The 14,783-nt window shown below is 39.8% G+C and overlaps 1 protein-coding gene across 1 annotated transcript in view; it reads left to right on the top strand.

Annotated features, from left to right (window-relative positions):
* Window positions 1-14,783, top strand: part of grid2 (glutamate receptor, ionotropic, delta 2) — a 631,726-nt gene that overhangs the window by 423,633 nt on the left and 193,310 nt on the right. The window contains 1 exon segment of the mRNA XM_034691895.1: window positions 14,003-14,056. Coding sequence (XP_034547786.1) covers window positions 14,003-14,056 — 54 coding nt within the window.

Here is a 14,783-nt window from a genome sequence, read left to right as displayed (position 1 = left end):
TGCCATATTATCTCCCTCTCTCTCATCTCTCTTAATGGGGTCAGGCTCAGGGTCCAATAGTCTCCTTCTCACAGGGCCCAGCAGGAAATAGAGGAATAAAATGATGTGATAATTCAGAGGGCAAAAGACATAATCTGTCTTCTGGGTCATTTAATCTATTATCTTAGCTTTGATTTTAGGGAACAGCGAGTGTCCCATGGCTTCAATTCAGCTGAAGGCATTTTGTGTCTGAGTTGTGTTTGATAATTTATTTATGAAGTGTCCCACAAACTTAGCAAGGAGTGCAAGTTTTCCCCTGTGAATAAGTGTAGTTGAAATTACAAATGACATCTCTAAGTATGTCTCAGGTGGGCTGATTCAACAGAGCACTATTAGGTGTACAACAAGGTACTCATGTAGAGGTTCAGTCTAAATAAAGGTCCATTAATACTGCAAGTTGCATAAGTTGATCTATAGTCAAAGTGCATTAGATCAGTTGAATTTATCACAGCAGTTTATCGATATGATTTTTAGCTGTTAATCCAGATCTTTTCCCAAAACAGCTGGTTTTAAATCACGTTTTATTTGCAGAAATATGCCAGTAACTGTTACTGTGAGTGCATGTGTAAAATGTAATTGGCCACCTACTGGGAGCTCATAACAGATAAGTAAAGCTCAGTAGCTCTCCTAAATGGAGAGGACTGGCCTAGTTAAAGAAAGCTGATTGAAAGTATCTACTCTTATGAGGATTTGGGGCCTCTATGGGCCAATCTTTAACTCCATGGTACTTGAAAAATACAGACAGAAAAGCAAATTAGTGAGTTATGAGAAAAGGTGCTTGTCCCTTTAGATTACTAACCGATATAGAACAGGCTGCCCCTTTTAGAACAAGTTTACTGTAAAAGACATGTCAGGTTGTGCAGAACAAACAGGGTCATGTAGGGTAAATGTCTGCTCTGAGTTCTACCCAGGTATTTTGTAACCCTAGATGAGCCCCCTTTGATGTTTAACGGTGTGCTAATATGATGCAATGCATCACCTTATCCAACTCTTCTACTCAGTGTGCAATACTTAAAAGAAAAGAATGATGTAAGGTAGAGGTGTTCTTACCTGAAAAGGTTAATTTGGAGCAAATGCAGCTTAATGCCTTAGAGGATCAAAAATGATGTTGTATAGGCTTTTAGCTCTGATCAATTCAAATAAAGACATGCCTCTTATCTAGGAAATATCAAAAGTATCTCAACAATACATCAACAGGAGGGTCAATCTATTTAGACTGAATTAAGTATGCAGTTAGCCACTCAATTTCACAGCTGAGAGCTTTTCCTTACACATCATTGAGGCCATGTGAATAGTTGCCCCACAGCTTTTCATTTAAAACTCGAGTAAAAAACGTTCTTAATTTAAATGATTTAAAGTGCCCTTAATGATGTCAGCCAGCTCTCAGAGTCACCTGTGAGACACGAGTGCAGAGTGAGGTCAACTCCTCTGGCTGACAACTTTAGCATATGCTTCAACCCCTGGAGGCTGAGTCAGATGTGTAATTGAGGACCAGAACAGCTGCTACTCTGTACCGTATACAGCTGGTTATTCCCTTTTTGCTCAGTTACTGTAACACCATCCCTCCATGCATTAACACTAGTGTGACCTCTGTCTCTCTTGCTAACAGCTTAATCTCATTATATGAGGGTTTTAATATTACCATACTAATCAGTATTAATTCAGCATGTGTAAGAATATGACTTAAGGTGAACATCCATGAAGGAATCATGGTTGATGTTTCACATTAGTAATGATTTGACATAATGAACTGCAATACAGCAAAAGTTAGTTAACACATTAGGGCCTATGTCCACTAACAGCATTGTTTTGCACTGACAACACCTTTGATCTCTATTTCGCAGTCCTTCTCATCAGTGTTGCTAGGTTATGAAAGTCGTTGGATTATGAAGCAGTATTAGTAACAGCTCTAGACCTGGTAATTGTAGCCACAAAAAACAAGGGTGGTTAATTTCTCCTCTTAACAAACCTTTGCTATTGTTGTTGACTAAACTGATTTCGGAAGCCCTGCCAGTTTTTATTATTATTGGTCTTTGATTGGACATCAATGAGCACTGTGGAGTTCCAAAAGTACAACTATTTTCGAGTGACAATGCTGTGAGTGTAGCAACAAAAGACAGCTGCTCTCCATGAGGTTTTTGTCAGCTGAGTGCTGAATTCTACATTGTTTTTAAATGGAAAACAGGCGCTGCCAGAGCAGAAAATAGCACTCATGGACACAGGCCCTTACCACTTGTCATGGTTTGTGTAGCAGGCCTGTTCAATACCATAAAAAAAAGTTTTTTGTTGTTGGACAGATTATCACCATGTTATCAGTAAGCAGCTTCCAAATGTAGACTCAATGATAAAGTAAAAAAATTAGATTTAATTACAGTCGATTTTCATGTGTTTTTAATTCTAGCAGTTTAAATACTGCTGAGTTATTGCTCTGCTATGCTATTGATATTTTTCAGAGCAATATTTTCACAGACGAACAGAAGTCCTGCTGTTGATTAAAAGAATCATCAATGTATGCCTTGTGGTGGAAATATTATCTGCCAGCATGGAACAGTTAAGCATTGTCTATTTCTGCTCCCTTTTTTAAAATCCTGCTCAGTTTAATTGCTCGATATAAAACAAAAGCTTTCATAAATTACATATATAATGACAATGACAATGTAGTCAATCTTATCATATATACAGTATGTGCAATATTAATGTGAGGTCTTATACACTGAACAGTGTGTGAGCTGTTTGTTTCCCTCAGTTTATGTGCAGTATGCGTTGTGTGCCTTCCTGTATGACTGACACTGTTGCTGATAAATCCATATCTAGTGTCAAGAACAGTTGACCTGTGCTATATGCTTCATACAGTGCAGTCACAGAGAAGGGCAGAGGGAGTGACAGATGGATAGCTGCACAGGCTGACTACAGACGGATGACAAGAGGTGGAGTCGTCGTTTTATATCGGGTCAAAGATTAGTTAACCTGTAGAAGAAGAGCTGGCTCATAGCAACACTTCAGCAGCTTGGTCAGCGCACACACGCACATGTATTCACACTCATTCTCTCTCTGTATCAGAAACATAAACAAGCTTACTCCTTCACTGTCTTTCCATCTATCCATCTCCATCTGTCTCCCTCTCACACTCTCACACATAAACCTTTCAGGCAACCTTTCATTCCTCTCATCTGACCCCGCTGGAGGCAATTTCAGCTGGTGCTGGTTCTGACATTTTAGGGCACGGGATCACCTGTGCTCTGCTTCTCCTCTGCCCTGTTTCCCTCTGCACTGACATGGATTATCATCAGTTTGGCCACTGAACAAATGCTGGTCGTTTTCTGTTTTTACTTTTGCTGTAACGGCTGTCATTTTTTTTTTTTTTTTTTACAAAGGCTAGTAAAAACCTGTAATGCAAAGATGATAGTCTGTTCTTTGTACCCATATTAAACTTTTAAAGATATATTGATATTGCAGCAAGATAAGTAAACAACATAACTTGTAGTTACTGGCGTGTTTTGTTGTGTAAAATATTTTAAGTGTGCAGAATCTCATTACAAATTTTAGTATTGTAACCCCAGTGGCTTTTTGTGGAATGGGAGCGCAGAATATTTATCAAATGGTGTCCGGGGGGAGCAGTTGTGTTTAGTTTGCAATAGAGACTTATAAATGTATTGTATGAAGAATTTTCAAACATTGTGTTTATTCATAACATTCATTTTTAAGATGCTTTCAGACCAACAAGAAGGAAACTTTTAGTGTAGCAGTAAGGGTAATCAATTAAAGAACATATGCAAAGGAGCACACACCCACTCTCACACACACTCATGCCACACACACACGCACACACACACACAACTGTTTACCTAAGACCTATCAAGACAGCTTATTCTGTTTGTACCAGCCATTGATCTGTTCACATCTAAATGTCAGGTTGCATATCGTCATATTTACTCGGGCTGGTTGGGTGAGAGTGTGTGTGTGTGTCCGCTGTGTGTTATACATTCTCTCTGAGGATTTGGCAGTGCTTGAACCTGCGATCTGATCAATAAACCGAAAGGCCGACATTCACGCAAAACACACACACACACACACACACACACACACACACACACACACACACACACACACACACACACACACACACACACACACACACACACACACACACACAGGCACACACAGGCACACACTGGCAATGTCTTGTGTGCCTCTGGGTTCACACAGGCTCCAACACATACACGTATGCAGGGTTTGAGGATGATGGATGTCTAGCATGTTGGCCCTGTTACCCTTTGCCATCACAACACATGCTATCAAAGACTTTTGCTGTCCCTGCATTATACTGTATGTCAGAGAGAGAGAGAGAGAGAGAGAGAGAGAGAGAGAGAAGGAAGAGTAATATATAGAGGGGGAGAGAAAAACTTAAAGTTGGAGGGAAATGTCTGCTGAAAGGACAAAAAAAGAGAATGACTCTTGTGCCCTCTCCCCCTTGTTTTTATCAGAAAGTGAGTGATTGATCAATAATGCCGATGGTGTATGTGGTGGGCTAGTGAGCAGGGCGAGACCTTGTCAAGATGAGCTTTGGTGGCTTTTGTTGTATGTGACAGCTCTATGCTGGTGTGGGTGTGGGTAAGTTTGTGGAAGATGGAGCGCGTGAGACAGGGTTTGCGCAGTGACACACCCATACACATTCTTAATACATACACAGTGCATCTTCATCCTCCAATATTCCCCTGTGTCTTTCTTCTCACCATCCCCTCTCTGCCTTAGGAGCATACCACCACAACGTTTATAGACTTGGTAGATCATTGGTGTGTGACCTGGCTGGATCTGACTAATTAACCAGACAGTAATGGCTGTGATTTAGAGTCATTAGTTGTTGGGAGGAACCACACAGGCCTTTGACATCCCACTGACTCATGTCTCGCGATGGTCCAGTGCATCCAAGACCAAGTCTTTATTACAGTGCCTTTTTTAAACTCTAATGCTACAGCAGTCCCTGTTTAACTCTGTAACTGTAAGCTCCTACTCCAGCAATTTTGTTCAAATGCCCTTAAAGCTCCTGTAAGGAACTTTCTATGGACAAAGTATCACTCACAGTAAATCATTGGAAAATGTCAACCAGGGCTGTTTCAGCAGCATGACGTAACACCTACCTACACGGAAATAACAATATAGAAACGACCAATCCTGACGCTGATAGAGAAGTTCAAGGGCAACTAACTTCCTAGTTGTTTAAGACATTTAAATTCCAACTAGCAAAAAATAAGAAACAGTCAAAACTGAGCACAATTCATGTGGCATGGCTAAACACCGGTTTACAGTCTTTGAGTAGCCATGTCAAATTGGTTTTCTGAGTGTCCAACATTAGCAGAGCTAGCACCACCGGCCTTGGGTTTCCCCCTGCAGGGAAAACATGCCTGTACTGGTTACTCTTTGCTCTGGCTCTGGTTATATCCCAGTTTAATCCGACACAGCTTACATGCAACTTAATGTCAATTTTCTCAATAAATAGAGACATAACGAGATATTACATAACAAGAATGTTGCTTGGACTTCACCCCTGCAGACGGTGACTGCTTCCATACTTGAAGCCAGCTTGTGGTCAACAACTCCTTTTCAGGCTTTTCGCTGGTTTAATATTGTTATGGACGACAGCCTTTGTCATGTCCCATCGATCTTTTAATCATATGCTATTTGTCCAACTCAATCACTGAACACTTTCATCAAAATGTATGCCATTACTCTACATCACCATGAGTGCATACCTTGTATGCCTGAGTGGGCCCACTATATTGTATTAGATTTATTGCTTACTTGCTTCCCTGAACCTTTTTTTTTAAGTTTACAGCTTTTTTTAGCAACAAGACAAGAAGTCTCCAGTGTCTTTTACAGCCAAGAGTATAACATGATGTATACTGTTTATTAATGGTTTTGTCTTTTTTGCTGTGTTAGCCAACACTCAAAGGGTAGGATGTTCTCTCCTCAGTGCTCCACCTGACCCGTGTATCTACAACTCACGCAAACAATCCATGTAGCAACAAATCATACTACGAAATGCATGAGACAGAACACGACCTAACATGACAGTGTACTTTTTCATTCATAGCTGTCATATCCCAGATGTGTAGGGTGTGTTCATGTCTCTACGTGACAGGCGGATAGCATCTAATCTCTTTCGAGATGATGTATGTGAGTGTGTGTGGAGGGGGCTACACAGTCAGATTTGTTTATTCATACAGCATGACAGTGGAAGAAGGAACAGAACGCTTGAGATTAGCAGTCTTAGCACATCGTGTGCTTACAGAGTGCATGCCAATGGAGTGCCTGTTGGTGCATGTGCGAGTATATGTTTGGGTTTGAATGTTTGCATGCTACCCCTTAGAGTTCACTGCTCTCCTGCAGTGTATGTGAATCAGTAAAGTACAGCAGTGTCATGATGCACTGCCCTCTGCCTAGCAAGTGTTTATCTCACACATGCACAGTTTACAGACACATACTTGACATCGAGACACACAGAGTCAAAAATGTATGAGGCACACTGTGATAGTAGCATGAATGAGGCAAGTGGCATTAAGCATAAATGGCAGCAGTGACATGCAGCAGTTTTGATGTATCAGGGAGAAAATGCTGCAGTTAGCATGCAATAAATACTAGTTTCCTAAATGGAGAAAGTGAAAGAAAGGGAGGAGGAATGGGAGAGATTCTTGAATGAAAATGAAATGAGAGGGCGTGAGGGGTAAACTGTTCTCCTTACTTTTTGTAGTTGTGGAAATAACTAAATGTGTTTGGTAACAGATTTCTGAGACATGCTTGTTAAAAATAGGAGTCTAAAGGAGCGAAAAGGAAATGGAGTGAAAGGGAATAAAAGAGAAATGTGCAAAGAGGTTAAATAGCTCAATAATTTATGAAAGGGAGCTTTTATGTGGGAACACGTAAACTGATTTGTATGAAGATGTCAGGAGCCTTGGGGCACAGAGCGACTAGTGAGTATGCTAGAAAGTAGAAGCAGAAATCGTGAACTCTGTGCACAGACTAGCATGTCTGCTACTGAACTGAGGGTAATGCTTTTGTATGAGCTCATAGACTGTGATTATCATAGTCATGCGATTTTGACCGAATAGATTATGATTATATTTTGCTGTTGGAGCCCATGCCTTGATCACATAGGAAATCTCCCTTGAGTTGACTGATCTGTACACATGTTAAGCTTCATAAGCTTCATAATATATGAGATTGTGACTGTCACGTCTCTGGGATAGTTAAGTGTTCTTATGTTTTCTTGGGTCCTTTTTCCTCTAAGTTCTTTCTCTGGTTCACTGCCACAGTAACACATCTAATCATTTTTTATTAAAGCTTCTGCAAGGTGTTTTTTAGTCAGTTATGAAACAGACTGATATCACTGATGTCTCTATGAGACCTCAGTCTATAACTGCTGTGGCAGGGTAGGTATAAGATGAGTCGATTAACAGTAAGCTGCAGGAGCAACCTTTGTTTACATTTTTCTACAGCAAAGATTCACAGTGAGGGATATATTCGCAAGTAAAAAAAAAAAACAGGATCAGTTGCACCGGTTTGGCTCAGCAGTCTTGGAGGCCGGTTGCCCAGGGTTCAGCTCCAACCCTTACCCCTCAACTGTGTGTCAGCCCTCAGTCTCTTTAGCTGGTTTACAACTCGATTCATTTTCCTGCTTCTGTGATTGCATGAAAGAGCCTAGAAAATAACCTAATAAAAAACCCTTGACTGAGACATACTAACTTGTCCACAGGGGGCACCAAAATCAACACAACCTGAATATTTCTCACAGCTTTAAGTGACATCTTTTTTCAGCATGATGGATGAACAAAAGAAAAAGATAAAGAAGTAGGAAGTGAAATGTGAATAGTTACACAACAATATAGGGATCACAGCTGTATGTTATCACTGATGAACACGTGGGGAATGACTCTTAACAAACTGATAATTACTTACTTATTAAACGGCAGTTCTTCAATAACTCCAGATTGAGAACTGTGTAGTAGATAATGACCATTTACACAGAACAGACAGTGATGTAGCAATAATGAGCTCGACTTTGCTCAAACATTTCTGAGAATGGACATACAGGCCACTTTCCTCATGCTAGGTTCCTAATTAACTTTTAATCAGCAACGGAGCCATTCATTAATCACTAATTACCCTCTTGGTGCCCCCTCAAGTAAAGTAATACATTACCCTGAGTACTGATTCATTGATTATCAGGTCAGTCCTGATTGTTTCTTCCATTCTTTATTAACTGCTCACTTCATCAAAAGGAACGTCAATAGAAACCGACATCAAAATACAATAAGATATGACAGTACAAAAAGCTACTTTGTTCCTCTTTTCCTATCAGTACCTCCCCCTCACTCTGTGTCTCCATCCCTATCACACCCATGCCCAAATTTCTATCGTCACTTTGACTAGCTTCTGTATATTTGTCTTTCATCTTGCAGCATTCAGGTGGAATGAAAGTTTAGAGATGATAACAGTAATCAAGCTTCCCCACTTCAAGGCCAAGACACAGACAGCTAAACCTACGAAGCACCTATGCAGACACAGAAACACAAATTAATTATAGTAATCTAAAAGCAAGCTTTAATGGAGCGTGTTGATCCCATGGTAAGTTTTTGAGTGCATCAGAGGATGCATATCTGGAAGGTACAATAACTGAAGTGCATATTCTCTTGGCAAATAATGCTCCAGTGTCTGGACTATGAGGTAATGCAGGGCAGGCTAGAAACAGATATGTGCGAGTGCGTGTGCTTGTGCTCTTACTGGTGTTACTTTGGTATTTGTGTCTGCATTTTCACTGCTTGCATGTTTAAGTGTGAAGCTAGAATATTCTTACTTTGGAGGCTGGGCTGTGGGCTATTTGCTTGATTTCATCACAAATAGTGCATGAAATTAAATTACACAACTAATTTTCAATTTGGAGCACTTTATTCAACAGCAACGCCCACTCTGCCTCTTCAAGCTTCCCCCACAATGTACTTAGGCAATATTTGCATTTGCATTCAATATTTCCTTCCCTGTCATACACAGAAACACAAACAGACATAGGGATGAATTTGATGCTTTACAGTGGATACAAGGAATTGAAAATAGACCACAGAAATACATGCAATCCGTGTGTGGATTATTCTTTAGCTACTGTTTGTGTGTGTACATGCAATGTGTTTGCACAGTATTGTTCAGTCTACCTACTCTGGTCAAGTCAGGCCTTGGCATGAGCAACAAACCTTGACGTTTCATGTCAGCCCACAGCAGCCTTTTGCCAGAATCAATGATTTTCTGTTTGTTGGACTTCTCCAGGAATGACAGGTGGCAGAGATCCCCACAGGATCGAACTGGCGTTTGGCCTGATCGCGGCCAGTCCATGAAACACATACGAGACTGAGGTCCTCGTAGTATACACTGTCGCAAATCAGCCTTAGTCCTCAGTCTGCCTTTGAGACTTTGAGAAAAGGCTTACTTATATTGACACCCGGTGATAGGATTTGTCCTGGACTGCAGAGCCGGTGCGTGTGTGTTTGATCTTGTGACTTTAGAGAGTGAGAACTGAGCAGAAATGAAGCTTTTGTGGAGCCAGTCGTAGAGGTCAGAGGGGTCCCTGTGGTGGTATTAAGAGTAACGATACTCATGGGACTCCTACCTGCCATGTTAGCATTGAGTTGTTAACAAGGCCACAGTAGTTTGTTAGATTGTGTGTAGATGGATACGCATGCACACAGACAAGGCAGTTGTGGATGTAGGCAGCAGTACTTGTTGTAGTTGTATTTTCTGTCGGTGTGTGTGTTTGAGAGAGAGAGGATGAGGGAGCAGAAAAGCGAGTGTATTGAACAGTTCCAACCCCCAAGGAGTCACGCCTAGTGTTAGGAGTCTGCCCTTTCGCTAATTAGTTTGAAACATCTGTCCGGATGGCTGCCAGAGGGAAGTTATAATGGGAGGAAGGAAAAACTCACATCCACAAACACTTGCATACAAGCAAACATCATCAGCATCTACACATTTACATTAGAATATTTACCCAATCCCATTCACACGTTTTTGCATTTTAATGTTTTTGCACGTAAACCCTTGTGAATATTGTCCAAAACTCTTAATGAGCACCAAGAGAATGGAAAAGGGAAGGACAGGAAGACAGGAAACAAACAGGCAGAAAAGGGTGAAAAGAACAGCAGTTTGCAAAAATCTCCATCGTGTTCTCTTTCTGTTAACTTTCCCCTTTCCTTACTGCTCGTTGTCTGGTTTTTAAAAGCTTCAGTAAATATAGAAAGCAATAGAAGGCATGAAAGATAAATAACCTGAAGTTTTCTAATTATTCCCATAGTTCACTTTTCAGCTGTCTCTGTAAAAAAGTGTGAGAGAGAAGGTAGAGGTGGAGACTAGCAGAGGAGAAAAATATGGCAGAAATCTTGTTTTGTGTCCCCCTCCATCTTTTCTCTCCATGTTACTCCCTCTCTGTGTCCCATCAATGTTTCCTGTAGTAAGAGTGTTTTACGGCAGCCGTCGCTGTTATAATGATGAAGTTTTATGGAGACTCTGTTTGAGATTAAACCACTATTAGCCACGCTCTGTCACCCTCTCCAGCTGTTGCGTTTTGTTTACGGCTAAAAAGTGTTTTATTACGCACAGCGCTATAGTCACCTAGACAATTAGAGCTAATGATATACGAGTGGCACTGTATTTTTACACCAAGGAGTGAGTGCAGCCACGGAGTGAGAAGTGAGCAATTAAAGAGAGCAGAGATGATGGGATGAAGGGTGAGACAGGAGATACGATGAAAGAGGAAAATTAAAAGGGTTGGGTGGGAGGAAATGAGAGGGGAAGGAGGTGAGAGGCAGAAACAAGTGTTTCTGACAGAAGAAAGTCAAAAGGAAGGTAATAAGACTGAACCCAGGTTCTTGTTCAGAAGTAAATGTTACAGATGGAGTGTTTTTATAAGAGGGGTGGGTAAAGAATCGCTCACAAAATAGAAGTGATTGACAAGAACAGAAAGAAAATGGAAATTAACAGTGTTATTACACTCAGGAAGAGGAAGAGGAAGAGAAATTGACAGAGCTACACTTAAATGTCTCCTTTTTCCGCTATATCCAATTGATGTTGTTTTTAATGGCCCTTTTCTCAGAGATTAAAAAAGAAACGACTTCATTACTTTGCCTCAGTTGTAAGTTAACTTTTATTACTGCTATGCAGACTGATCTCAAAAACAAAAAAATCACTGGCATTTTTTTACGTAATGCAATTTTTAGATGAACAATTATCAAAGAAATCAGCTTCAGGAGTTTACATGAAATACATTTGATTACAGAAATGGGGCTAAGCTGTTTGGACTTGTTTTGGTCTGGGTGTAACTACTAAGTTTTCTCTTGACCTTCTTTTAAGAAAATGTTGTCACCTCAGACTTGGTACCTGGTATCATGAATTGGAGGCAGAGTAATGTGCCTCGTGGTCTTCAGTCTCTACTAGAAAAGGGAGAGTCTGAAGTTGTGACAGCTTTTTTGACTTTTTTGTCTATTGACTGTATGATCAATAAAACAGAAAGAGATTAATAAAATATGTTTTATTCATAATTAATGTTGTTTTCTAACATGATATCAGTCAAACACATCATGTCTCCATCCCATCTATGCAAATAATGGATTAAGTTTTTCTTTCCCATGAAAGTAACTTGTGCGATTGTCTATAGAACAAGATTTTGGTTGGACAATCCCACATCAACTAACTTATCAGCCAACTGGAATTATGATATATGATACGATACGATCAATACTATAAAATACCCTAGTGTATATGATATTATGTGAAATGATACAGCGACACAATAAGATATGGTACCATATGATAAGATATGAAAGAATACAGTATGATAGTCTGGGGTATGATAAATACGAAATTATATGATACGATCCATACAATCTGATTCCATAAGACATGTGATGCTATGATATGTCATGATACTATATAAGTTCAGATAAAATTCAATATGATACAATATTTGGTGGCTGACAAGGGCAGACAATCTGCCATGACCCGAAAATCTTCATATGGAAAAAAGTGCCGCAAATGTTCAAACGATATAAACTCAAAAACATATACAAAAGTCCAGAACAAACCCAAGAGCTAATGCACTGCAAATTAAAAAAAGTTGCTGCAAAGAGCCGAAGCAAGTACGTTGACAGCCAACATGCTGCAAATACACAAATGATGCAAAATCAAAAATACACAAAATAAAGATAAATGCTTACATTACTCCCTGTTGTTAAACTACACCACTTCCCAGCCAATGCATTATGCCACAGGCCACATAACTTCAGTCTCCCAGCAGTCTGAAGCTCCTGTGGTTGGTAGAGAAGTAAACAACGCTAAAACACCCCCATACTTAGAGCCCAATGCCTGGTAGCTAATAGCACTGCCAGCAGCTAACTGAGATCTGTATTTCACCTTTGAGCTACAGTTAGCAGCTGTTACTTTAGCAAAGCTGTCTGTCCATCAGAAACTATTTCTCAGTTAGAGTTGCACAGGTTTTACTAACGTGTTTATAAAGTTGTATTTTTGCACAGCAGACATGAGGACATGATCGTCAGACACTCTGCTCCAGTAATGCTTGTATTGTTATGTGGTCTAATAATAGATTAAAAAAGGGGTGTTCTACCCTGCCCTCTTAGTAATAATCCTGTTTCACTTTGCACCCCTACAGGTCAGGAGTTTTTTTTTTGCATTGTGTGTGTTTTTGACTTTGCATCATTTGTGTATTATACGCATGATTGCTTTATATTCTTACTTTTGCATGGGCTGCATAATTTGCATAATTTGAGCATTTGCAGCTAATTTGTCCTTATGAAGATCACTCTGGCTGCTGTTTCTGCCCTTGTTGGCCACTATAAGGATACCATACCATACCATACCATACTATACCATACAACATAATATGATCCAATAATATACGATAAGATACAGTATGATATGATACCGTATATATATATATATATATATGTATATATATATATATGTGATATGATATGAAATGCTACAATGAGATACAATACAAGAACATTTTGACACTGCAGGAAAAAAGTCCTAGACAGAAGTGGTCCAAAGGGGACCTCTAACCTTTGCTTAAGTCTTGTTTTACAGTATAGGGAGGACATAAGCAGCAGGGTTGTTGAGGTTGCTCTTATGAATGAATGAAATGTGACGCAGCTGTAAAAAGAGGAATGGTCACCTTGTGTGTGTGGTTGCTGTCCGTCTCATTTAGTCAGTTCCGTTCTAAAGTGTCCTTGCTGCAGTGTTAAACAATTGTGTAGTCATTGGTTAAGAGTTGACTCGTATAAATATTTAATCTTTGCCATTAACAATTCATGGGAGAGTTTTTTTTTATACCCTGTGCCGAATAAAATATTTTAAGGCAGTGTATTTGTGCCTGTGTGTGTGTGTGTGTTTCTGTGAGTATGACTAAGAAACAGGCAAGGAGGAAGGAAGACAGTGAAGCAAGTCCCCTCTGAAGTTTGTCTAAGGTGTGGAAATTAGTGCGAAAACTCTAATGTGGAGATAAAAGTGTGTGTTTGTGTGGGTGTTGGTGAATATTCTGTTACACACAAGCAAACTGTGCCGTATTTGCATGTGTTTGAAAAAGATTTCTTGAATGATACCTTGAGCAACTTTGATATGACTTCTCTTAAATCACTTATTCCGAGTTGCACGCTGGGTTTCAGGCTTCCACATTTCCATAATATTCTTTTACATGGTTTTCACACTAAAGTTACCATGACTTATGATATCTGAACCAGGAAATATATTTAAAGTGACGGAGAGGGGTTTATTTTTTATAAAACAGAAAAAACACAGACTTCTTCACTCCCTAAAAATGGAGGGAAAGAGTTGAATCTTTTGAAACCAAATTATTAACATCCTTCTCCTTGAATCTAAATGCCCTGTGTGTGTGTTTGTTGTGTTGCAGGTGGTGGAGACCAACCTGGTGGCCTTCGATTGTCACTGGATCCTGATTAATGAGGTAAGTGCCGTGAAAATGATTTATGGATCCCCTACTCTGGGGGCCTTCAGTTCTTCGTATTGTTTCAGTTACCCAGAGAATACTGTTTTGGATTTGTAGCCTCTTCAATCTTGGCATTGTTTTCAGTGTTTGATGACTGCTTAAAAGTTTTTCGACTCCCTCTTGTTTCAGCTGAGCCAATAGCACACAAAACTTGATGACAGGGGACTATTCACTTTATTTTAGTGATCACTAACAGAAACAATACAGTAAAGATTTTATATTCTTTGTCCTCGACACGTCTGAAAGATACAGCTGCTGTACACAAACAAAAGTTGCAGCAATGACGAAGGTGACTTTGAAAGACTTATTGTTTATGAGCATATGTATACCCCAGTTCAAAATCAGTACATCTACTTAATTCTCAAGAGCTGTTTGGATTATGGTGGGCAAACAAGCACTGACAGTCCACAAAGTCACATCCCTGCTGTGACTTTACTCTCCTTCATGTTCACAGTCACTTATCAGAAACAAAATTAAACTTGAATTTTTGCTGTGTTTTAAAGGTAATTTAAAAAGGAGCTCAGCTTTGATCTTGCTTTATAAGAAGAGCCTTTGCAAAAGCGGCATGATCAGCTAAATTTGTTTGTGTGTGTGTGCATGTTTTTGTGCTGTTTGGTGTCTCTAGTGCACTGCTGGCTAATGCGCTGTGTCTTGCCTCCCTTGGGCATTACAGTGAACTTGCAGG

This window comes from Notolabrus celidotus, chromosome 9 (genome assembly GCF_009762535.1).
Source record: "Notolabrus celidotus isolate fNotCel1 chromosome 9, fNotCel1.pri, whole genome shotgun sequence".
In the NCBI taxonomy this organism is placed as follows: Eukaryota; Metazoa; Chordata; class Actinopteri; order Labriformes; family Labridae; genus Notolabrus; species Notolabrus celidotus.
The sequence above is the reverse complement of the archived record's forward strand: the minus strand, read 5'-3'. Positions and strand labels throughout refer to the sequence as shown.